This window comes from Punica granatum, chromosome 8 (genome assembly GCF_007655135.1).
Source record: "Punica granatum isolate Tunisia-2019 chromosome 8, ASM765513v2, whole genome shotgun sequence".
NCBI lineage: Eukaryota > Viridiplantae > Streptophyta > Magnoliopsida > Myrtales > Lythraceae > Punica > Punica granatum.
Genome location: NC_045134.1, coordinates 3406865 through 3432198, shown reverse-complemented (window position 1 = coordinate 3432198; position 25334 = coordinate 3406865). Strand labels below are relative to the sequence as shown.

The 25334-nt window shown below is 39.8% G+C and overlaps 4 protein-coding genes across 5 annotated transcripts; all 4 read left to right on the top strand.

The window, feature by feature from the left end:
* The first annotated feature begins 1782 nt into the window (after positions 1–1782).
* LOC116188131 (TMV resistance protein N-like) lies at positions 1783–3751 on the top strand. Its single transcript, XM_031517295.1, has 3 exons — positions 1783–2074; positions 2171–2656; positions 2775–3751. The coding sequence occupies exons 1-3, from the start codon at positions 1863–1865 to the stop codon at positions 3724–3726; spliced, it is 1650 nt and encodes a 549-aa protein (XP_031373155.1). The 5' UTR covers positions 1783–1862; the 3' UTR covers positions 3727–3751.
* Positions 3752–11923: 8172 nt separating this feature from the next.
* Positions 11924–15014, top strand: LOC116188132. The gene is made up of 4 exons (XM_031517296.1): positions 11924–12922; positions 13036–13106; positions 13480–13554; positions 13682–15014. Exons 1-4 carry the CDS (start codon positions 12022–12024, stop codon positions 13922–13924), a joined length of 1290 nt encoding a protein of 429 aa, XP_031373156.1. The 5' UTR covers positions 11924–12021; the 3' UTR covers positions 13925–15014.
* A 2783-nt stretch (positions 15015–17797) lies between these two features.
* Positions 17798–19958, top strand: LOC116188129 (TMV resistance protein N-like). Its single transcript, XM_031517293.1, has 3 exons — positions 17798–18652; positions 18728–19012; positions 19103–19958. The coding sequence occupies exons 1-3, from the start codon at positions 17822–17824 to the stop codon at positions 19955–19957; spliced, it is 1971 nt and encodes a 656-aa protein (XP_031373153.1). The 5' UTR covers positions 17798–17821; the 3' UTR covers position 19958.
* A 279-nt stretch (positions 19959–20237) lies between these two features.
* LOC116188134 (mediator of RNA polymerase II transcription subunit 15a-like) lies at positions 20238–22746 on the top strand. 2 transcript variants are annotated; one of them, XM_031517300.1, is made up of 3 exons: positions 20238–20921; positions 21006–21094; positions 21247–22746. In XM_031517300.1, the coding sequence occupies exons 1-3, from the start codon at positions 20859–20861 to the stop codon at positions 21452–21454; spliced, it is 360 nt and encodes a 119-aa protein (XP_031373160.1). In that variant the 5' UTR covers positions 20238–20858; the 3' UTR covers positions 21455–22746. The 2 variants fall into 2 exon arrangements, with proteins under 2 accessions (XP_031373160.1, XP_031373159.1); XM_031517299.1 differs by having other exon boundaries at positions 21217–22746.
* Positions 22747–25334: the final 2588 nt, after the last annotated feature.

Sequence of the window (25334 nt, the reverse complement as noted above, 5' to 3'; positions counted from 1 at the left end):
TGACTCCAAGGACACGAATGCCAACCATTCCAGGGCCTGTCCAGGTCGATGTGGTGAACTTCCTGCAGGAACCGAAGATTGTGACGATATCTGGATCAAAACACTGAGCAGGATCACTGCCCGGCTAGATCTCCTAGTTGTTCCTGAGCTACACGTCGCAACTGAAGTAATGAAGGGATAAAAATTATGTTTCTTTTGTCCTAATGTTGCAGCAATTACCAATTATGTTTGAATAGACTAAGCTTGTCTTCAATCAATGTTAATTATTTTCTGTACAATGGATGAGAAGATAGAATTTATAGAGAATGTCGTGATACAAGTCTCATGTTCGTTTTTGGTTGAGTTTGTTAGGATAATTCTGTTAGTTCCGGAGGCAGGACTCGAATCTGTTCATTCAGGCCCAAACAGCAACATATTGTTGACTAGCAGCAGCAGCTAGCATCTACCTCGCAGATCGTCTTCTGCTTTGTTTCTCGATCCTGACCCTCTCGTCACATGCGACTGCAGTAGTTTAGCCAGCCAGTAAAAGTCATTCAAGATTAGCATTCCCTCTTTCCCTTCCGCTTATGCAACGTTTAGCCCGATCTAATTAATTGAATAGAGAGCCACTGACCGATCGATTGTAGATTGTTCTCTTCCTTGTTCTCAACCTTACGTAAAATAACATTTTTGTTCTTTAAACTGCACCAAGATGGCCGAGTTTGACCTAACCCCGGTTTTGGATTGTGGTCAGGTTACTCTGTAGATTAATTATGGGCTCGGAACCTGTTATGGCTTCATGCTGACATCCGATGCAGCCTTCTTAATAATGAAGTGATGACGCGCAGAGTTATTGACAGAAGATTAATTAACATTAATCATAATCTCAAGAGGGGTTGCTACATTGGTCCTAGCCTTTTATTTTAAAAAAAAAAACCTAATCTTCCACATCCAAAGGCGATTGGCCCGCACGTGAATCATAATCTCATCGAGAACGCGGTCTGGGATGGAAAAAGTTCCATTTCCTCCATCTTCATCTTCATGGACAAAAGCAAAAGCAGATGCCCAAAAAAGTCAAAAACAAGCAAACGATCTAGGATCGAAAGTGGGATATTTTTCAAAAAGAATAAATAAACAAATGGCTCCGAAAATTAATAGAATCCGAATCTCCGGAATGGAAAAGTCGTCTCTCATCTTTCTGAGAAGTTTCTCCTCAGTAGCTATTATCAACAAATCAAACAAACATCTCGACCGCGTCAAGTGAGCTTTCTTTGACCACGGAAAGACAGAGAGATCGGACGATGGCTCCGATGAGGAAGAGAGCATCACCGGCAACATCTTCAATTTCCAACTTCAATTTCCATCGGTTATACGAGCTTCATTTATCTCAATAACCACACACATTATGCAAGTCCATAAGGAAGCTTATGCAGTCGTGTACAATACGAATAAAAAACCCATACCTTAAAAAATATATATATGTATATTGAAAATGGATAACGGTGCACCTCGAGTGCTCGCAATTTTGCCCATTATTTCACTTTTATAAGGTTTAGCCTGGAAATCAAAAACAAACTATCAAGCCATAGGCCATTGTACGTTTCATTAAATTATTTGTTTTTCATCACATCCGGTCGGTGGGGTGGGGGGTGAATTATTTGATGGAACTTTTGATTAACTTTCGTCTTTAGGAATTAATGTTATTTAAGCCATTTCCACATGTACGAGAAAAGTCGTCTCTTATCTTTCTGAGAAGTTTCTCCTCACTAGCTATTATCAACAAATCAAAACGCAAATCTCGGCCCCTTCCATTATCTTTTGGTCTGTTATCCGCTCTCCCCCTCCTTTTGCTTCCCCCCACGCTTCCGGAGACTCGTCCAGCAATGACTTCTCCCGATGCTGGTGGTCGCGGCGGGAAGCTGGAGCTCCTTGCTTGCATAGCACTGGTCATCGTTCTCTTGAAGTTCTTCCTCGCTGATTGGCTCTTCTATCTCCTTCTCCTCCTCGGTGTCATCAAGTTGTTCAAGGAAAGGCCGGCCCCGGAACTCCCTGGAGACCGGAAACCGAACCCCACTCACGGGCCAGCGGGAGCAATGTTGTGACCCTATCTTAACATACGAGTCCTTTCTTGATCTTTCCATCTGGAGATCGAGTTTGATTTTGATGATATGATTATGAACTGTGTGTGTAGGTCGGAGTCGGACCAGGTGTCACTGCCTCCGGGATGCAAGTACGAAGTCTTCCTGAGCTTCAGAGGACCAGACACCCGCCAGGGATTCACTGATGTCCTTTACCATTATCTCGTAGATGCCGGGATTTATGTTTTCAGAGACAACGAGGATATCCGTAAAGGCGAGTATATCGGCGATGAGATCCTGAGAGCCATCGGGGAATCCAGGATCTTCGTGCCCATCTTCTCGAGGACCTATGCTCGCAGTAAGTGGCGCCTCATTGAACTCGCCAAGATGGTGGAGTCCAAGGAGAAATCGAGCGGCAGTAAAAAGATCCTGCCCATTTTCTATGACGTGATAGTCGATGACGTCAAGCTCAAGACGAAGTTGTACACTGGAGCTCTGTTGATACACAGGAAGAAGTTCAGTACTGACATAGTGCACCAGTGGGAGAAGGCTCTTAGAGATGCCGGAAAAATCAAGGGATGGGAACTGAAGGATAAAGGGTAAATGGCTCATTGAACTTTTTCGTTCTTCACACTGCTCTTATCGTTTTCTGGCCTTCTAGACTATCTGCCATCATATGTACTAAACACAGTGTGTATTCATGTGCATCAATGGCAGTTATGCAGAATTTGCCAAGGAATTTGTCAGGATGGTTTCAGCAGAGTTGAAAGTGAAGCAAAAATATGTGACTGAGAGCCTAGTTGAGAGGATTGATCAGCAAGATGCTCTTATAAGCTTGTTGGATCTAGAGTCCTCTCATGATGTTCGGTTGGTCTGGATACATGGAATGGGGGGTATTGGCAAGACGACACTTGCTAAGGCTGTTTTCAACCGACTCTGCAATCACTTTGACGGCTGCAGCTTCCTTCTAGATGTGCAAGAAACAACCGAGCGCAAGGGTATTGAACACTTGCAGAGACAAGTCTTGCAAGATCTTGGTGTTAAAGCAGCAGACATCACCATCACTGACGAGGATGATGGGATCCAGGAAATAAGCAAAAAGTTGCAGAAAAGAAAAGTTCTAGTTGTTCTGGATGATGTGCACGGCCACCGGGAGCATATTGGAAAACTAGCAAGAGAGGCTAGTTGGTTTGGAGTCGGAAGCAGGATTATTATTACCTCTCGGAGTAGAAAGGTTCCTGCATTTGAAGGTGGAACAGTCAAGATATTCGAAGCAAAACCAATGGAATTCAAAGAATCTCTCCTCCTTTTCAGTAGGCATGCCTTTGGGAAGGAGAGTCCGCCGCATGACGCCCTTGACCTTTCGGAGGAAGCCGTCAGAATTACCGCAGGGCTTCCCTTGGCTCTTGAAATAATAGGTTCAAATCTTCGAACAAGTGATCATGGCTGTTGGAATCAAACGATAGGTACCTTACAGAAAATACCGGCCAAGAAGGTCCAGGACAGGCTTAAGATATGTTATGATGCTTTAGACTGGGAAGTGAAGATGATATTCCTTGATATCGCATGTTTTTTCATTAATGAGAAGAAAACAAAAGCCATTTACATGTGGCAAGCCTGTGACTTTGAACCAGAGTTGGCAGTGCAAGAGCTTGTCGAGAATTGTTAATGTCACATGCTTACTATTTTATCTAGCGTTTCCTATCCGTACGGCCCTAGAATTGTTATTCTAGGCAGCCTTTCGCTTACCAGAACTTCTAGAGAGAGAAGCTCTGGAGGAAAATACTTGTATTGTTTTTCTAGTGTGTGTACAAATGAAGAGGTAAAACCCTTATATAGGCACTCGGCATTTAATGTACATCCAACTACTTCTACCATCTGCCGGTATAAATACAGTTATCTCAACCAAGGTTTTCAGAATCGCGATTCTACCTAAAATCAGTCGAGGGCCGTAAAATCGTAAATCGCGATTCGAATTGTGTAATTAAAAAAATAACATATATATATAGCATACTTTCCTAAGCAAAAAAAATCAATCCTTATTCATTCAAATAAAAATCACAAACTAATAAATCAACAATAAGTCATAAAATGATAAAATTCCTGGTGGTGTGGCTTAATAAGAAGTATTTCTATACTATGCCCTTTGCTCAACAAGTTTTATGTCGTTTCCCTGCAATAAATTTCAAAGTAGAGGTTAAACTGCTCATCTCTCTTTGACCAGTTCAGTTGTGCACAACTCTCTAACTTCCAGGTATGCAATATTTCTTTTGGGCGGCTGCTGGTGTCTATAGTTACTAATATCATACTAAATATGTCACCATATGTTGTAAGAGCCAAGAGCTCAATTAGGCAATAACTATAATGGCATAACCTGTTAATACCCTGAGTATATCCTTTAACAACAGTGGATACAAGTTGTATCAGAAATCGCCTGTTATCGATTGATAGTATCAATCAGAAATCAATTTGATACAGGTTCATACAACATTTCTTCCGAACAAGAAAGTGCAAGAAACTAGAAGTAAGATGATGGTATCACTGTATCAGAAATCCACATGATAAAATGAGCTTATTTATTGAGAAATAGGAGCGGATTGGGCCACAGATCCGACCAACCAGCGGATTCGCACCACACTCCTTCACCAGAGCCTCGCACTGAAGCTGCACCATAAGCTGCAATCCCATCATATACCCAATCCTCACGGCTCAGAGCCCTGGACCCCATCGAGGGGGCGAAGTCGTCTGGCGTCACAGGACCCATGGAGCCGAAGACGTCAGCGGCAGGGGAAGGGTAGGGATCATAGGCATCGTCCTGCTGCTTCTCCTTCTTGGGGGATTTGGGGCTTAGGGTTAGGGCAGTCCAGAGCTAGGATTGGGAGGCGAGAGACTCGTACTTGACAGCGGAGGCAAGGGTGGCTTGGCGGTGGTGGCTGGCGTGGTAGAGGGCGTCGCGGTTGGAGTTCTCGACGAAGTCCTCGTCGACGACCCCAGTGTCAATGATATCGTCAGCCTAGGAGCTGCATCGGGGGCAATAGAAGAAACCGTCGGAGCCGTCGGCGAAGCCCACGTTGCCGCAGGCCTCGCACATGATGTTCAGCGTGTCGCAACCTCCCTCCATCGGCGGTCGAAGCTTGGGCACTGGGCAGAGGCAGAGGCGCAGGGCAAGCAACTACGGAAGCGGAAGTCGGAGACTCGGAGACAAGGGTAGGTTAGGGCACAGAAATGTCGGAGAGAAAGAGAGTGCCGGAGAAGAAAGGGAAAAGGACCGGGGGGAATCTGTCGGGCTCAGGGCCAATGGGCTGGGCTTCGGTCCGACTCTGGCTTGCCTTTCGCCCGAGGGCTGGAATGAGGCCTGGGCTTCGCCCGAGTCTGGGCTGAATCCGAAATCGCAGAATCGGCCCGATTCCACGATTCCGCAATTCATGGCCCGATTCACTTCCAATTGTGCATTTTCCGATTCACCCTCCTGAATTGGAATCGTATGACTCTCTTTGAATCATAGAATCATAAGATTCTACGATTCGAATCACGATTCTGAAAATCATGATCTCAACTACCGACATTAATTACAGAAGAATCGGGAGACTTTTAGAAGATTCGGGGACCGAGGCTCTCTAGAAGACTACATTGCATGCATTCCTTGGCAAGCCTTAGCAACTTCGGTCTCCCTTGATCATCTTCGAGGTTAGAAGGGTCCGTCCGTAACACTAACATGGCAAATGGAATATGAGCTGTCATTTTTTCTCATAAAATCACAAAGTTTTATTTTATTCCCAGATTTACCAATTTTTTAATTTTTCATAAAATCGTAAACTTTTTGCTCCTTTATAGCTGGTGAACACTGAACGGCTGCTGCTCGTCACTCGGCTCGCAACTGAAGTAATGAAAGGATAAAAATTATGTTTGTTTTGTCCTAATGTTGCAGCATTTGCGTATTATGTTTGAATAGATTAAGCTTGTCTTCAGTGAATGTGAATAATTTTTCTGCACAATGGATGAGAAGAAAAGAATTTACAGAGATTGTTGTGATGCGAGTCACATGTCGTCTTTGGTTGAGTTTGTTCGGATAATTCTATTGCTTTCCGGTGGCAGGAGTCATCTTTTCATTCAGGCCAAAACACCAACCTGAGCTCATTGACTAGCAGCATCAGCTAGGATCTATGTCCACACCATGCAAATAGTCTTCCGCTTTGTTTAGTCAGCTTGTAAAAGTCATTAACCGCTCCGATTGAACAAAGGCCACCGGATATTGCATCACTCCGTTACTATTCAGTTATGCAACGCTAGGATAGTTTAAAAGTGAGTAGAGAGCAACAGACCAATGGAGATGGGGGGTAGATTTTTCATTTCATGTTTTCAACCTCGTCTATGATAACACAATTATCCTTAGAACTGGTCCAACTTTTGCCGACTTTGACCTAAACCCGGTCCTGGATCGTGTTCGGGTTACTATCTGTAGATTCATCATGGGTTTGAATCCTGTTATGGCTTCATGCTGAGATCTGATACAGCCTTCTTAACAATGAAGTGATGCGGCCAACAAGAGCCACTGGCAGACGATTGACAACTGACACGCCAAAATCAATTAGATCTTTCTAATATGATTATCGGCTAATGGACATGATAAAGGAATTGCAATGTGAGATATCGTGAAAAATCATGATGATAAACTATTCCAGCGTTTTTCGAATGTGCCAGTGCTATTAATATATGACAACATATACCCTGTTCTTGTAATGGACTTTAATGAAGTCGGTCCAATACATTGAATCTCTTTCCTGTGAATAAAGTTATCGTTTTCGGGTGCAGCATATGGGACACCAATCTCTTTGAATATGTGAATACTAAAAATTCCGACATACGTCGATTACACACGGTTCTTTAGTTAAGTTCCGAAATCTAGATGCATGAGAATTAATAGGTAGGGGATTTCTCCGATTCAAAATTCATTGTCCATAACTGGAAACAAGAGGCGAGGCCATATCTTAATGGTAGGATTCTCAATTTGTGTGGTAATAATTGGGATTTGATTCATTTCATTCATTTAGTCAGTCAAAGTCGACCGTGATCTCAACTACGTAACAGAAAAGTCATGTAGTAGCTTCATTCCTCCTCCTGCTACTTGTGTGTGTTCCGTCGGCTATAATAAATTTGGAGCAATTACTCGTTTTATGAGTAAATTATCGTAATTAAATTAGAAAGATATATTTTCTTTTTCAGTTACTTATAAATATAGATGTTTTGATCGACGACGTTCTTGTTTGGAGAATAGTAACAAACAAGATTTCATTGCATAAGTCCATTGGTTTAATAAATGTATTATATTTGGAATTTATTTCTAATTAATTGAAAATATTGTTTCTATATGGTTATATAAGCAATAAAGGCATTTCCTCCCTATTACCTTCCGTTTCTCAATTATCCTCTAAAAGTCATTCATCTTATTTCCGTAAATGTATTCATATCTTCTATTATTAATTATGATGACGTTTATTTGTTAAATTGGTTTGGGTGCAAATATAGACATTTTCTCCGATTCACTTCCTCAGCCGTTTCCCCTCTTAATTGCCATGTTTTATAAATTGTTCTTTTATGTTTCAATAGCTGGTCTTAAAACATCCAATAGGAAGGAATTGTTGTGTTTACAATAATTTTTCCTTATTTAATTGAATTTTAGTAAAATAACCTTTGACCATCTATTTTTTTTATTCCATAAATCTCTTTGGTGCATTGATTTCTCCCAGTAAACCGTCCCTTTGACACTCTCTATAAATAGTCATCATTTTCTTACTGCCGAAAAGAAAATCTAACGACATCACAGTGAGGGAGAGAAATAGAGAGACGGAGAAAATTAGAGAGATTATGAGAAAGTAGTAAGGTACTCACCCTATGTAAGTGTCGGATTTTCGAGCGAGTAGTGCAAGGTGAGTAATCTATCCTAAGTTAGTGTTTTTGAAATGGATGTATACGATCTTTTAAATTCATTGTCATGGCCATGTCGATGTCTTGAGGCACGCATGTATTTTGTTATGATGATTATCGATTTTGATCATATAAGTATGATATGTGATATGTTTCTGAACGAGGTTTCGGTTGATTCGTGAACCTTGGCTCTAAGAAGAGGCTAGGGATGATTAGTGTTATGTTTATTGTTATCTTTGGATATTGAACCCATGCGTAGACTTGGCTAGTGTAGGTGTGATTACTCCTTGGGTTGTCGAGCTCAATCCATTCCAAATTTCATGTTTTTCAGGTAAGTTCTCTTGGGGTGCTAATATTGAAGATGAGAGTGCGCAGTGGATTTAGTCTAAATTAGTCTAAACTCTAATAGATTAGAAATTATTTCTTCAAAAATAGAAATTAATTATTGAGAATTCTCACAGTTCATAAGAAAGTAATTCATTTTTAGAGATTATGAGTAATTACCATATTTTACCAAAAAAGAAATAATTACCATATGTAAATAAAACCCGTGTAACTCACGTGATTGAAAATCTATATGTAAGTAAAAAATAGCAAAACAAACTACGACTATAAAAAAAATTCATAAATTAAATATTATAGTGAATATGTTATACTAAATAAAAAATAGTAAAACAACCACAATTGTAATAAGTGTCCGTAATAAATATTCTCAATATTTTAATTAAACTAAATTTCATAATTTATATATTAGTAAAATTTACTTGGATGCATAAGTGGGTGCATAATAAATGCAATAGGATGTCTTAATAACTACAATTAAAAATCATGGAAAAAAGAAAATTTAAAAACGAAGAATAATTATAAAAATTATATAATATAGACACGTAAATTTAAGTATTTTAAATGAGACAAGATATACTATTAGAAAATATAATAATAAAAAATTTCAAGCTCAGGTTTCTATATTTGAAACAAATATATAAAATGATATCTTATATTATTAACACAAATATATTAACACAAAGCAAATTAAAGATAAGAATCAGTCACATAATTATTGTCACTAAATTTATTAAATTGATTAATTATTGAGAATTCTTACTTTTCATAAGAAAGTAATTCATCATTAGAGATTGTGAATAATTACCATATTTTGTCAAAAAAATAATTACCATATGTAAATAAAACCTGACTCACGGAATTGAAAATCAATAATTAAGTAAAAAATAGCAAACCAAACTACAACTATAGAAAAATTTCATAAACTAAGTATTATACTGAATATGTTATACTAAATAAAAAATAGTGAAACAACTACAATTGTAAATGCATAATAAATGAAATACAATGTATGGGTGGGTGCATAATAAATGCAATAGATTGTGTTACTAACTGCAATTAAAAATTATGAAAAAAAGAAAATTTATAAACAAAGATTAATAAAAAAATTATAACATCGACACCTAAATATCTTGCGAACTACAATTAGAAATTATGGAATACTAAAATTACAAAATAATATAATTTGAAACATCAAAATACTACTATAATACCATGATTTTATTGAAAGTAAGTAAAAATGAATCATTAAAGTCAATGAAATTTTACCGAAAAGGCTTATAATATTAAGAAATTCTAACTATGAACAAAAAAAATTGTATTGGACTTTTTCAATACTATTAGAACAATATATGCATTTTATATACGAAATTGATGATCATGTTTGAATATCAAAATTTATAATACGTCCCTTATTATGTTAGATAGTATAAAAACTTAAATACAATAAAAAAATCTATCTATCTGTCTATATATTTATAGTAAAACAAACTACACCAAATAGTAAATGTCTTTAATAAATGCTATCAACATATTATTGTAATTAATTTATATTAATAAAAATAAGTATATCTTACAACAAATTTCACATATTACCTATATACAAGTCCATATTTAGGATTGAAATATAAACTATTAAAAAATATACTATTAAAAAATTCACTTATTGAGAACATCACGATATACTATTAAAAAATATAATAAAAAAAATTACAAAATCAAGTTTCTATATTTGAAACAAATATGTATAATGATCTCGGATAATATTAACACAAAGTAAATTAAACATGAGAATCAACCACAAAATTATTGTCACTAAATTGATGAAATTACATATTAGACATTATTTCTTCAAAAATTGAAATCAATTATTGAGAATTCTTATGGCTCATAAGAAAGCAATTCATCTTTAGAAATTGTGAATAATTATCATATGTAAATAAAACCCGTGCAATGCACGAGATTGAAAATCTATATGTAAGTAAAATTAGTAAACCAAACTACGACTATGAAAACCTGAATTTCATAAATTAAATATTATAGTGAGTATGTTACACTAAATAAAAAATAGTAAAATAACTACAGTTGTAATAAATGTTCCCAATATTATAACTAAACTAAATTTCATAATTTAATAATTTATATTGGAAAATAGACTGCTCTTGTAATAAATGTTCGTAATAAATGTTCTTGATAATGTAAGAAAGCTAAATTTCATAATTTAATTCGAAACTTCATACTAAATAAAATAAATAAAATAATAATTAATAATATAATGATTTTTAAGGTACAATGAACAAGTCTTATAAAAACAAAGAACATATATTTGTGTTAATATATATGATAGTAATTTTTAAGATACAACCAATATTATATAGTGAAACTAACTACATTTTCTATTATATAAGGACATATTAAAGAGGATTAGAATACTCAATTTGCGTAAAATAAGAAAATAAAACTAATAAAAAATAAAGTATTGTAATTAATCATTTGACAAATAACAAAATCAAAGATTAGTTCAAAATTAGAAATGCAAAATTATTATTGTACTATTTAAGTTATTGTAATTTTTAATAAAAAATCTGAATAATTATTGTTTGAAATTTAAAATAAGTAATAATTATGAAATTTTATTAATCTTATAGAGAAATTAGAATTTCGAAATAAAACGAATATAAAAAATATATTAAAATGAACGGCAAAAGGACTAGTAATGCAACAATTCTATAGAAAAGTAATTATTTGAGGTAAAATATATAAGAATAATTAAAACACTAAAGTGCTTGATACCTTAACAAAATCCCAAAAGAAAATTTAAACTACCGACTCAATACCCTTGATGAAATATAAAAGAATAATTAACAACTAAAGTGATTGATACCTCAACAAATTAAACCCCAAAAGAAAATTTAAACTACCAACTCAAAACCCCTAACGAAATAAAAAAAAAAAACTATTCTTATGTAAAGAAGTCGCACATTAAGGGGTAGCAATTGAGGGTCGGATCCTCTGCCACTTAATCTCGAGCAGGTACCACATGTGACATTCGTCTCAAAATAAGAAATAGGAGAATGCCTTTCATACGGATCGTTGCTTGTTGTAGAATTGAAGCAACAGTAGACATATATATATATATATAGACAACCGAAAAGAGAGAATCCAAATTTGAGAAAATGAAACATAATATTTAAATTATATAGTAATATATATGTAATAACGTAATAAGCATGTATCCATTAACTATTATACATTTTGTTGCCATTTATATATTGACGACTTACGGGATAAGATATATATACATATACATATTTATTAAAATAACATCAAATATGAAAATTTACTATAACTAAGTCATATAGTTGGGCTAATTCTGTTGTGTATAATCCATATATTGGGCAATGTATATATAACCTATATATTCTATTGCATAATCTATATATGGGTCCGTTGTTACATTATATATGAATGACAATTCGATTTTTACCATATAAATATTTTCTTAAATAAAAGCTAATGTATATAGTCTACTGCATATTTTATTCTCTTGTATATATTCTGCTGGGATATATGCAAATATATAATATATATTCTATTGCATAATTATTGATAAAAAAAATTATATGGTAAAGCGAGACAGCTTGGTTTCTTATTTTCGGTTCGAATTTCCGGTAGGTTTCCGGCTTCTCCAGCCACCATGGCGGGTCATCAATCATCGGAAACTGCTCCAAATCTTCATGTAAATTGCATCTGGAGCTCAATTTCGGGCGACAAGGTAGGCAATGGAACTAAAAGCTGGACAAATCTGTTCGGATCTGGATGCTCTCAATCTCTGGTTTTTCATTCTCCTGTCGAAGTTGGTGGAAGGAAAATAGCTAAGCCACCAAGGGAAGTGATCGAAAGGGGGAAGAATCAATGGCAAAACTGCTTGATTGGCTGGTTCGTTGGCTCTACTCCTGATTTCAAGCAAGTTACCTCCACCGTTAATATGCTTTGGGAAAACACTGTGCGGGTATCTACAAGAGGTCAGCTCTATATTTTTAAATTCTCCGATGGAGAAACCCTTAATTGGGTGCTGGAATCAGGTCCGTGGCATGTGGGACATATACCATTGATTCTACAGAGATGGTGCACTGAGTTGTCGGTAGGTAAGGCTGATTTTCGGAAAATCCCGGTCTGGGTGATTTTGCGTAACATCCCTATGCACCTCTACGACTGCACAGGCATCAGTTATATTGCTAGTGTGGTGGGGAAGCCTCTATACATGGACAAGGGAACTGCTCAACAAACTCATTTGGACTTTGCTAAAGTATGTGTTGAGATCGATTTTGAGGATGAGATACCTGCAGAGATTATGCTAGATTGCGGTGATGATTTTGTAGTTGGAATCTCTGTGAGTATCCCATGGGTTCCTGAAAAGTGCTCGAAGTGTCGGGTGTTCGGGCACAATTGCTTACGGCAGCAACAATCTTCGCTACAAAGAGATATGCAGCAAAGACTACAAGCATCAGGTTCGGTGCTTCAACCCACCCAAAATATGATGGACCAACAAAACCAGCTTTACCGAAATCAGAGAGGCCTTGCAGAGGCATCATCGAGTATGTCTTTCCTCTCTATTGGTTCTACTTTCTATAGTAATTTTTGCAATCTATTCTAGACTATAAATTTCATATCTATATGAAGCAAGTTATATTCCATCTTTCTTTTGTAGTGCCTCTTTATTCCACTGCTCAGGCAGGCCAAGCGAATGGAGGTGACTGGCAAGAGGAGATTTATCAGAGGGTACACTGCAGGCTCACTCTTTTCACTTTATGTGTGTTGCCTGTTGTTATTGAAATGGAGAAGATGCTTTTCTTCATTTGAGGGGTTTTGGTGGAGTGCGACGCGTTAGTACAGTTTAATTTTGTGCCTGAATATATGAAAGGGAGGGCTGAGGGACTTCAAACAAGAAAAAGTAAATCATATAAGTTCGCAATTTTCTCATGAGTCTTTGGGGTGAGATGTCGTCTGTTAAAAGAGATTTAGCTTTGAGCATTATATCTAATATGTGCTAGTTCATTGACATTACTGTAATCTTGAGGAGTTCTCGCAAGTGCTTACTGGTGATTGTCGAAAGGTTCAGCAATTGATCATGTTATGATTTTTCTTGTGGCAGATCAAATCTTTGAAGGATTTTTATTTGCAAGACTTAAATGAGATGTACCAGAAAATTGCTACGAAGCTGCAGCAGGTACAGACACTTTGTATACTTTAGCTTATTTTGCTGGGCAAGGTGTACTCCTTAGGGTTAAAACTTTTGCGAGAAAGTTAACCCTATATAATTTTGACAACATAGTAATTTTATTTGGTCCTGGCAGCATGATTCTCTTCCTCAGCATCCGAGGTCGGAGCAGCTTGAAAAGCTGATACTCTTCAAAGTAATGTTGGAGCGCCTTATTGCTATGCTGCAAGTTCCCAAAAGTGAAATATATCCAGGCCTCAAGGAGAAGCTGCCCTCTTATGAGAAGCAGATAGTGCAATTCTTAAATACTAACAGGCCCAGAAGGCAGCAAGGGCAACTTCCACCGCATCATATGCCCTCAGTGCAGCCTCAACAGTGACAGCCTCACGTTGGTCAACAATATAAGGAAAATAAAGAACAGCTTTCTGCTTCCTCTGTAACATTAATTTCATTCCGAGTTCAGCTAGCATTTATTTCTTAGTTTATATAAAAAGAATCATGAAAGTTCAGAAAATTTGTCTTGTCCATCCCCCTAGATACAAGCTGCTATTTCTCAAGCCGGGACTCTTTCTTCTCGTTTTGATTTATGGTCGGAACACTACATTCTGCAAGCAAACATCTTCCCTGCCTTTTTTACATCAGTAATAATGTATTTTCTTCTTTCGGCAAACAAAATAAATAAATAAAACAAAACAACAATAAAAAGAAAAAAGAATGAGGCTCATGATTTACTTGCGAGCTCCCATTTTTTTCTCCATCTGCTGATTTGATAAACTTTTGTTTGGTCGTATTACTCCATATAGATTCTTGTAAAGATCGAATCTGATACAGGCGTGCAATCTTGTTCAGGCGAACCATGTCCTTAAGGAAGAGATCAGGGAAATAAACCAATGGCTTATAGACACAGTCGTCAATATTAGTGATGAGGACGTCGATCCAACTGCTGTGGCTGCTGTGGCAGAAGGGGTTGAGGCCTAGGGACCGATACGATGATTGGTTTAGGTAGGGTGGCCGGCCTACTACGGGCACCTGTAGGGATTAGTGCGTGAGACCGCGATCCACAAACTGACGCATGGGACTCACCCTTTACTTGGAATGAAGAGGGGAAAGATAGCATGTCACAAGAGCGAGGCGAGGTCTGGAACCCTACTGCGAGAGGGACGCCTCGTGAGCCGGGCTTCTAGAGATGAGGCCTTTTGGCGAAGCCAAGTCAATTTCGGGCCACCGAACCGTGCAACTGATGAGAAGGCCCTATGGAGTAAAGGGAAGCGTGTACATTGTCACACTCCCTGCCTTCCAAAGGTGCCTAGAGGACGGGCTAAGACATAAAACCGGAGAGAAGTTTCTCTTAGACAGAGTGAACGCGATTAATTAATTATTATTTTCCAGAACCAATCACAGAACATTGCTGTGCATTTTGGATCTGTTTTTCTTTATTATATTAATTAAATAAAACAAGCTAATCCTCAGTCAATATGTATTAGCTGAGCACATATCTCGAGGAAGTCAACTGCCAAGAGTGCTGAACCAATATAGTTTTCTGTACAATGGTCTCTTTGACTAGAATTTTCCTTAAATTTAGTATCTGAGTCGACATTGATGCATTAGAAGAGAGGAAGTAACGTGTTATATTCCCAGTTCAACGAAATAATAAAGCATTGTTAGGGGATCCAATTTGAATCACCTAAATCTTCATCAGTTTCATCTGAATTTGTATTGTTGCAGTCCATCGAAAAAATTGAAAGCACTGTTACAGCATATTCTCTCATCCCTCGTTTCTTCCTGTTTACAGGGCAAAGATAATGTTGAGATGCTTAGTCTTTCATCCAATGAACTCTCGGAGGATTGCGTCCTTACAAAACATGAATTGAAGAATTTCTACAATCTAAGATTCCAGAGTCTCTCTGGTCCGAATTTTTTGGGAGATATAGAGCATGAGCTCCCCAAGTTGACATGGCTTTCCTGGCATTCTTGTCCAGACGTATTTCAGGGAACTAATCTGAATTTGAAGAATCTACTCGTGCTTGACCTCCCAGAAAGTTCTGTCAGCGAAACTTGGACTGGATGGTGCTATATCGGGGTATAATTAGCTCGCACGTTTAGTACTTTTATACATTGTCTTGCAACTCTCTTCCCATTAATTTTCTGTTATATGGAATTCTGTTGTTTGGCAGATGTGCAAGGAGTTGAAAGTTCTAGACCTCAAGAGGTGCAACCAATTGACCAAAACGCCCGACCTATCGCTGTGCACAAAGTTGGAGAGACTAATACTCAAAGATTGCATTAACCTAGTCGAAATAGACCATTCCAAATCCAGCGGGCATTAATTTCTTAGTTTATATAAAAGAATCATGAAAGTTCAGAAAATTTGTCTTGTCCCTCCTCCTTGATACAAGCTGCTATTTCTCAAGCCGGGACTCTTTTCTTCTCGTTTTGATTTATGGTCTGAACACTACATTCTGCAAGCAAACAACTTCCCTGCCTTTGAACATCTCAAACTTCCCTTTTCTCTCCTTGTAAGGGAGTCGGATGGTTTTGGACCAGAGCTTGTACCTGCCTTTGTTACATCAGTAATAATGTATTTTCTTCTTTCGGCCAAAAAATATATTAAAAGAAAAACAAAACAAAACAAAAATAAAAACAAAAAAGATTGAGGCTCATGATTTACTTGCGAGCTTCCATTTTTTCTCTATCTGCTGATTTGATAAGCTTTTGTTTGGTCGTATTATTCCACATAGATTCTTGTTCAGGCGAACCACGTCCTTAAGGAAGAGATCAGGGAAATAAACAAACAGCTTATAGACGTAGTCGTCGATATTAGTGATGAGGACGTCGATCCAACTGCTGCAGCTGCAGTGGCAGAAGGGGGGGAGGGAGTTGTGGTTAGATGCTCTTTCAATGCTGTGTCTCTCAGCATTGGCTTGAAGTCACAGTACGGTTCTGCACAACTGATGGGCCACTAAAACTTTCAGGAGCAATTCCTTTATCTGTAGAATTGTCAAGAAATGTTCTTTATGTCGCTTGTTTGCATGCAGTCACCAATTGAACCCTTGCGGCTGCTTGTTCCCTCAAATTATCCGAACTGCTCTCCAGTACTCCTTGACAAGTTTCCTGTTGAAGTAAGGTGAGGGAATATTGCGTTCTTCATTCTCTGTGCATTCTCCATCTCTGAGTTGGAGGAAAAATCATGTCTGATACTTATTATTTATGTGAACATCAACTAAATATGTCCCTTTCCTTCATGGACTTGGGGGGAAAATGTTATTTTTACAGCAAAACAGTATGAAGATCTCTCGGCGAAGGCAAAGTCCAGGTTTATCATCTCCCTCTGCAGGCTCTCACAGCCCATGTCCCTCAAGGACATAGCAAGGACATGGGACAATTGTTCCCGAGCGGTCATTCTCGAGTATGCAGAGCAGAGCGGTGGAGGCAGCTTCAGCTCCAAGTACGGGATGGGGGAGAATATCCAAACTGCCACCTAATTATCCTCCTGCCTCTTGCAAAGGGAGCATTCCTGCGAGGTGTGCACCAGAATGTTGAAAATTCATATTAAGATATGAAATCCGGCTACATTTTCCAGGCTTTGTGTACTTTTGGTTGGCCTTTATTGTACCTTCATGGGGGGACAGTTTTCTCCTGCTATTTGTGCTTTATATTAAACATAGATGACTTGCCCCTCCTCGACCACTTTCATAGGCTCTTCTTGTCGAGGAATTTGACCTGGTCGCTGAGACCAAGGTTTGCCATAAGGACGGCCATCGTGGGTTGAGGAACTCCCAGCCTCACCAGAGCTGCTGGTGCACTCTCCCCAAGAGCAATGAACTGCTGCGAAGGTCAGCATCTACACCCATAACTCGCAGTTGGGCAACATCTTTGGGCGGAAGGCTTGAAGGTACGCCATATAATCGGACAGGGTCTTGCTGATTGTAAGACATGGGTGGTTGCTCTTTCTGAGACTGGACATGCAGTAGTAGCAGAGGTTTGGCGAGGTTCCAGGCAAAGAGACTAAGGTCGAAATCCGCTCCTCTGGTGAAACATTGTCAATTTTCAAGGCAATCATTCTTCTGGAGCATGTAATCGCCTCTTTCAGCTAATAAATTATTAGGGCATGACGATCGTATTCTTGTTCTCTTGACCGGGCTCTCGTCCTTGAGCTGCTCGAATACGAACCTGTGAGTTAACATCTGCAGAACCTGTAGACAATGAAGTATACAACCTGTGTACTTATGGAGATAGCAAGTAGATCAGACGGAGAATGATTCCTCGCTCAGTTTAGATGATGGTCGCCTTTGTGTACAGCACGATGAACCCAAGCTCAAGATATCTTGGTGTTAATGCAGCAGACATCACTGACGAGAGCGATGGGATCAAGATAATCAGCAAAAAGTTGCAGAACAGGAAAGTACTAGTTGTTCTCGATGATGTATACGACCCCGAGCAAATCGGGAAATTAGCAGGAGAGGCTGGTTGGTTTAGAGAGGGAAGCAGGATAATCATCACCTCCCGGAATAAAAATGCTCCTGTGTTTGAAGGAGGAAGAGTTGAGATATTCGAAGCAGAGCCGATGAAATTTGAAGAATCTCTCCTCCTTTTCAGCAGGCATGCCTTTGGGAAGGAGAATCCAGCTGAAGACTTCCACGGCCTTTCAGAGAAAGCCGTCAGAATTACAGGAGGGCTTCCCTTGGCTCTTGAAGTAGTAGGTTCAAAACTTCGAACAAGTGATCGTGGCCATTGGAATCATATAATAGGTACCTTACAGAAAATACCGGAAAAGAAGGTCGAAGACAGGCTTAAGATAGGTTATGATGCTTTACGCTTGGAAGTGAAGGAGATATTCCTTGATATCGCATGTTTTTTCATTAATGAGAAGAAAACAAAAGCGATGTACATGTGGCAAGCCTGTGACTTTGAACCAGAGTTGGCAGTGCAAGAGCTTGTCAATGCGTGCCTAGTAAAGCTCACAAATGAGAACAGGTTCTGGATGCATGATCAGCTGCGGGACCTTGGAAGAAAACTCATTCGTGATGAGAGGTTAAAGCACCACGGAAAGCCTTGCAGTAGAATATGGATGCATGAGGATGCTCTGAAAGTGCTGCAGGATGAAGAGGTAAAAAATTGTTTGTGATGAGTCGTTTTCTCACTCACGGTTGTTCTCTCATCCCTTGTTTCTTCCCGTTTACAGGGCAGAGAAAATGTTGAGATGCTTAGTCTTTTGTCTTGGACCTCGGAAGATTGCGTCCTTACAAAGCATGAATTGAAGAATTTCAATAATCTGAGATTTCTCAGTCTCATAAGATCGAAATTTTCAGGAGATCTAGAGCATGTCCTCCCCAAGTTGATATGGCTTTCTTGGCATTTTTGTCCTGGTGTATTTCAGGGAACTAATCTGCATTTGAAGAATCTAGTCGTGCTTGACCTCTCGGAAAGTTCCGTAAGCGAAACTTGGGCTGGATGGCGCCATATCGGGGTATAACTAGCTCGCCCTTTTAGTACTTTTTTTGTCTTGCAACTCTCTTCCCATTAATTTTCAGTTTTATGGAATTCTGTTGTTTGGCAGATGTGCAAGGAGTTGAAAGTTCTAGACCTCAGGAGGTGCGATCACTTGACCGAAACGCCCGACCTATCGATGTGCACAAAGTTGGAGAGACTAATACTCAAAGGTTGCATTAACCTAGCCCAAATAGACCATTCCGTAGGAAAGTTGAAATGCCTAAAGTATCTGAACGCCAGTGGCTGTATTCATATCAGAGAAATTCCGAGAGAAGTCTGCTGTTTGGATGGCCTCGTCGATATTGTCATGATAATGGAACAGAGCTTCAACTGCAGTTACAAGCTTCCGGACTCCATCGAGAGACTCGAGAGACTTCAGCGCCTGTGTGTGAGTTTGGGAAGGAGTAGACCTCCAAGCTCACTTGGAGATCTAAAATCATTGACTATGCTGGTCCTGTCACGGTCAGAGATTGCTGAACTACCTGAGTCCATTGGAGGACTTGTGAAACTTGAATTTCTGTCCTTATTCTACTGCAAAGATCTAAAGAAACTCCCAAATTCGATTGGCAGTCTGAAATCGCTGGTTGAGTTGAATATTTCAATGTCAGGAATCGTGGAACTGCCTGATGAGGTTGTGAATTTGCAGAAACTGAAAGTGATTGATATGAGAGGTTGTGATATTAGGAGGTTGCCAGATTTCCTCGGGAATTTGGAGAAGCTGGAAAGGTTGGATGTCTTCAGTTGCAATTTTTCGGAAGCTGTCCCATCAGCAATTAAGGGGATCACTTCCTCGCTAAAAGTCTCATCCTCAGCCTGGGACAAGAGTTGCTACAGATATTGGAAGCGCGAGTGGTTGGTGCAATCCATGGTAAGTTTCTCATCTCTTCTATCTCCCTCCTCAGGTTCCTTTTTCAAAGGATGAGGCATTGAATAATCAAAAGAACAAATGGCATAAAGCGTTGGAGATATCTAATGTTCATAAAACTAATGGGTATATGAATCTCTTGGACAGGATATGCAACTACCTCGTAGATTTCTTCTTATAGTAGTTCCTAAATATGTTAAACTTCCAAGCATTTATTTAGGTACAGATGTGAAATAGCATCTTTGCAATTGTATAGGTGATCACTGTTTCTCGACTCTATATAGCATAATAACAGGCAAATGTGTTTCTATTCTTGCCAAATTGTCAACAGGCTTAGGCAGTAGCGGTAGCAGCAGTTGCCAACAAGCGAAGCAGCAGCAGCAACAACTTCCAACACAGCTGCAGGCTCATCAGATGTCACAACTGCATCCGATGAATGAGATGAAAATAAGACCCGGCATGGGCGTTAAACCGGGAGTCTTTCAGCAGCACCATTCAGTAACAGGGCAACGGCCAGCTTATCCTTGCCAACAGCTGAAACTGGGATCTTCATTTCCCATCTTCTCCCCTCAGCTTCTGCAGGCTGTGTCCCCTCAGATTCCACAGCATTCTTCCCCACAGATCGATCAGCAGGATCTGCTAACATCTGTTACTAAAACTGGGACTCCTTTACAGTCTGCAAGTTCGCCTTTTGTAGTCCCATCTCCTTCGACTCCTCTGGCTCCATCCCCTATGCGCGCTGATTCAGAGAACTAGAAGCCTGCTTCTGGTATATCTTCTTGTAAAGATTGAATCTGATGCAGGCGTGCAATCTTGTGGAGGCGAACCATGTCCTTAAGGAAGAGATCAGGGAAATAAACCAACAGCTTATAGACATAATCGTCGATATTAGTGATGAGGACGTCGATCCAACTGCTGCAGCTGCTGTGGCAGAAGGGGGTGAGGGAGTTGTGGTTAGATGCTCTTTCAATGCTGTGTCTCTCAGCCCGGGCTTGAAGTCATAGTACGGTCTGCACAACTGGTGGGCTACTAAAACTTTCAGGAGCAATTCCTTTATCTGTAGAATTGTCAAGAAATGTTCTTTATGTGGCTTGTTTGTATGCAGTCACCGATTCAACCCTTGCGGCTGCTTGTTCCGTCAAATTACCTGAACTGCTCTCCAGTACTCCTTGACAAGTTTCCTGTTGAAGTAAGGTGAGGGAATATTGCGTTCTTCATTTTCTGTGCATTCTCCATCTCTGAGTTGGGGGAAAAAAATCATATCTGATACATATTATTTATGTGAACATCAACTAAATATGCCCCTTTCCTTCGAGGACTTGGGGGGAAAAATGTTATTTTTACAGCAAAGAGTATGAAGATCTCTCAGCGAAGGCAAAGTCCAGGTTTAGCATCTCCCTCCGCAGGCTCTCACAGCTCATGTCCCTCAAGGACATAGCAAGGACATGGGACAATTGTTCCCGAGCTGTCATTCTCGAGTATGCAGAGCAGAGCGGTGGAGGCAGCTTCAGCTCCAAGTACGGGACGTGGGAGAATATCCAAACTGCCACCTAATTATCCTCCTTCATCTTGCAAAGGGAGCATTCCCGCGGGGTGTGCACCAGAATGTTGAAAATTGCTCATGTTGTGAGCCTGGTGGGCGTGGGGTTTTCCGGATGGATTCTTTTTCGTGTGAGGAGGTATAGAAAGTCTTGTAGATGTATATCTTGAACAGTATTAAGGTATGAAATCCGGCTACATTTTCCCGGCTCTGTGTACTTTTGGTTGGCCTTTATTGTACATTCATTGGGGGACAGTTTTCTGCTTCTATTTATGCTTTATATTAAACATAGATGATTTGCCCATCCTCGACCACTTCCATAGGCTCTTCTTGTCGAGGAATTTGACCTGGTCCTGAGACCAAGGTTTGCCATAAGGACAGCCACCGTGGGTTGAGGAACTCCCAGCCTCACCGGCGCTGCTGGTGCACTCTCCCCAAGAGCAGTGAACTGCCGCGAAGGTCAGCATTTACACCCATAACTCGCAGTTGGGCAACATCTTCAGGCGGAAGGCTTGAAGGTACGCCATATAATCGGACAGGGTCTTGCTGATTGTAAGACATGGGTGGTTGCTCTTTCTGAGACTGGACATGCAGTAGAAGCAAAGGTTTGGCGAGGTTCCAGGCAAAGAGACTACGGTCGAAATCCGCTCCTCCGGTGAAACATTGCCTCAACCGGGCTCTCGTCCTTGAGCTGCTCGAATATGAACCTGTGAGTTAACATCTGCAGAACTTGTAGACGATGAAGTATACGACCGGTGTGCTTATGGAGATAGCAAGTAGCTCAGACGGAGAATGATTCATCGCTTAGTTTAGATGATGGTCGCCTTTGTGTACAGCACGATGAACCCAAGCTCAACCTCCGCCGGCTCAAAGACTGAGTTCTTAAACACCATGATCTCGTGGAGGCGCTTTCAAGGTTGATCTCCTTACCTCAGGCCGCTCCACCCTCAAGAAGTTCTTCTCGTCAAATATTCCATTTAGCTTCGTGGATTCGGGAATTCATATCCCGTCTCCGTAATTGATCGTCCCGAGGATGAGCATGAGGAGGGACAGCAGCTGAAGTGCTCACCGCTCCTAGTCCCTGACGAGGATGTGCATGGAGGCTAGATCTGCTAAATGTTCCTGAGCTACACGTCTCCAACAGGGTCACTCGGCTCGCAACTGAAGTAATGAAGGGATAAAAATTATGTTTCTGTTTTCCTAATGTTGCAGCAATTACTCACTAATTATGTTTGAATAGACTAAGCTTGTCGTTGGTGAATGTTAATTATTTTCTGTTCAATGGATGAGAAGAAAGAATTTATAGAGAATGTCGTGATACAAGTCACATGTTCGTTTTTGGTTGAGTTTGTTCAGATAATTCTGTTAGTTCCGGAGGCAGGACTCAAATCCGTTCATTCAGGCCCAAACAGCAACATGACCGAGCAATTCCCCACCTCGTGTGAGCTCATTGACTAGCATCTATGTCCACACCTCGCAGATCGTCTTCGGTTTTTGTTTCTCGATCCTGAGCCTCTGTCACAAGCAGGGGCGGAGCCAAGATTTTTATTAAGGGGGGCAAACTTAAACTTTTGAGGCAAAATTTTAAAATTTCAAAGTTTAAGGGGCAAAGTACTAATTTTATATAAAAAAATTCATATTTTTGAATCAAAATTTTAAAATTTCAAAGTTCAGGGGGACAATTGCCCCCCTGTTCCTTCATTGGCTCCGCCCCTAGTCACAAGCGACTGCAGTAGTTTAGCCCGCCTGTAAAAGTCATTCAAGATTAGCATTCAGTCTTTCCCTTCCACATCGATTGAACAAAGGCCACAAGATATTGCCTTGCTCCATTATAATCCGCTCATGCAACGTTTAGGCCCAGTCAAATTAATTGAATAGAGAGCCACTGACCAATCGATTGTAGATTGTTCCCTTCCTTGTTCTCAACCTTACGTACAATAACCTTTTCGTTCTTTAAACTGCACCAAGATGGCCGAGTTTGACCTAACCCCGGTTTTGGATTGTGCTCAGGTTACTCTGTAAATTAATTATGGGTTCGGAACCTGTTATGGCTTCATGTTGACATCCGATACAGCCTTCTTAATAATGAAGTGATGACGCGCAGAGCCATTGACAGAAGATTAATTAACATTAATCATAATCTCCAGAGGGATTGCTACGCTGGTTCCAGCCTTTTATTCAAAAAAAAAACAGAATCTTCCACATCCAAAGGCGATTGGCCGGCATGTGAATCATAATCTCATCGAGAACGCGGTCTGAGATGGAAAAAGTTCCATTTCCTCCATCTTCATTTTCATGGACAAAAGCAAAAGCAGATGCCCAATGTTTTACTATTCTAGCCAAATTGTCAACAGGCTTAGACTGTGAACTGAAACTTCTTGACTTTGTTATTCACTATTTCCTTGCCTCTGTTGGTAAAAATGATTAAGAATCTTGTAGAGGTCTAAGCTAACTGAATTTATTCCTTGTAGGATCTGAGTTTGAATGAGAGTTGGGCTTATGCTCTGCACCGTCGGGTAAGAAATCTTTTCTCCTGGGTTAAGCTGCTTTCTCGTTTGTATTTTTTATTTTCTTCCAATCTAATTGTCCATCGCTTCATGCTACACATCTTTTCAAAATGTCAAAGGACTAACTAATGGTACTACTCTACTCCCATATTTTTGAGTTCGTGCTCAATCATGAAATGAAAGATATATATATCTTTGATAAGTTAAATAAATGATGTTAGCTACCATTTTTAGGTAGTTTATTTAATTTAATTGCTGTTATTTGTAACTCAGCCACACAATGATTATGTTTTTCTATAGTTTGCAAAAATTACTGTTTTTCTTTCGGCTAGAATGAAACGTTTCTTAGTCTAGGATGTTGAAGTTTTAATCTAGCTATATGATGTTTAATCTCTAGTGGAATGATGCCTTAACATATTGCTACGTCAGTTGCAGGACCAGGAAAAGAAGCTGGCAGAGCATTACGAGCAGGAAGCAATGCGTTTGTTAAGGGCGCTACAGAGCTACTGACAATGGAAGTTGAAACTTAACGAACGTGTTTGTTTAGTGTACTTGCTAATCTGTACTTGTTCTATGTCTTCTTTGTGATTTGTCATCATCTCTAGTTGTTCTATGTACTTTCCTCCTCTGCCGGCCACAGACCACCCTGAAGCCCAAGATCGTCTTCTTCATTGGGAATGGTTTCCGCGGTCCGCTCTTCCACGAGCTCATCCTGAGGAACCCCAACGTCCTGAAGCGGACGGTGAAGACCTACCTCGAGTCTATCTTCCATTTCCTCCAGACGTACACCCTGAGGCAGAATATCGAGTTCTGCTTGAGCGAGGGGGTGACCCCTGATGGTGTCTCGAAGTTCATGGTGAATCAGCCCAGGGCAGCTGTTCAGACCCCCGAGAGGATGGTTAGCGCAGTGGAGTTGGTTAAGCGAATGGGCATCGAGCCAAAGTCCGGGATGTTCATCCATGCGCTGCTACGGATTATGCTCAGCATGAATGAAGCAAACTGGAACCATAAAGTCGAGGTCTTGAAGAGCCTGAGGTGGTCCTAGGAGGATGTCCATTCAACGTTTAGGAAGAACCCGACCTGCCTCAGTTTATCCGAGGCGAAGATTTGGGAAGTGATGGACTTCTACTTGAACAACGCGAAGATTGACTGGAGATTATTATTAAGTACCCGAAGTTTCTTTGTCATGGGTTGGCTAGGCTTCGCCAGAGGCAAAGGGTTCTTGAGATCCTATTATCAAAAGGTTTGCTTCAGGTGGAAAAGTCGAATGGCTGGATATATACTCTGCCTGAGAAGTGTTTCTTGAGGAAGGATATCGTTAAGAACTTGAACGAAATCCCCGACTTGATGGAGATTTATAGAGGTTCCTCCGACAAAGAGAAGGGCA

Coding starts and splice junctions, on each gene's coding strand:
- LOC116188131 (XM_031517295.1), top strand. CDS start 1,863: ATGACTTCTCCCGATGCTGGTGGTCGCGGCGGGAAGCTGGAGCTCCTT. Junction 2,075..2,170: donor CACGGGCCAGCGGGAGCAAT/GTTGTGACCCTA, acceptor CTGTGTGTGTAG/GTCGGAGTCGGACCAGGTGT. Junction 2,657..2,774: donor TGGGAACTGAAGGATAAAGG/GTAAATGGCTCA, acceptor CATCAATGGCAG/TTATGCAGAATTTGCCAAGG.
- LOC116188132 (XM_031517296.1), top strand. CDS start 12,022: ATGGCGGGTCATCAATCATCGGAAACTGCTCCAAATCTTCATGTAAAT. Junction 12,923..13,035: donor CCTTGCAGAGGCATCATCGA/GTATGTCTTTCC, acceptor TTTCTTTTGTAG/TGCCTCTTTATTCCACTGCT. Junction 13,555..13,681: donor TTGCTACGAAGCTGCAGCAG/GTACAGACACTT, acceptor TGGTCCTGGCAG/CATGATTCTCTTCCTCAGCA.
- LOC116188129 (XM_031517293.1), top strand. CDS start 17,822: ATGATGGTCGCCTTTGTGTACAGCACGATGAACCCAAGCTCAAGATAT. Junction 18,653..18,727: donor AAGTGCTGCAGGATGAAGAG/GTAAAAAATTGT, acceptor TCCCGTTTACAG/GGCAGAGAAAATGTTGAGAT. Junction 19,013..19,102: donor CTGGATGGCGCCATATCGGG/GTATAACTAGCT, acceptor GTTGTTTGGCAG/ATGTGCAAGGAGTTGAAAGT.
- LOC116188134 (XM_031517299.1), top strand. CDS start 20,859: ATGCTCTTTCAATGCTGTGTCTCTCAGCCCGGGCTTGAAGTCATAGTA. Junction 20,922..21,005: donor TAGTACGGTCTGCACAACTG/GTGGGCTACTAA, acceptor GTTTGTATGCAG/TCACCGATTCAACCCTTGCG. Junction 21,095..21,216: donor AAGTTTCCTGTTGAAGTAAG/GTGAGGGAATAT, acceptor CTTTCCTTCGAG/GACTTGGGGGGAAAAATGTT.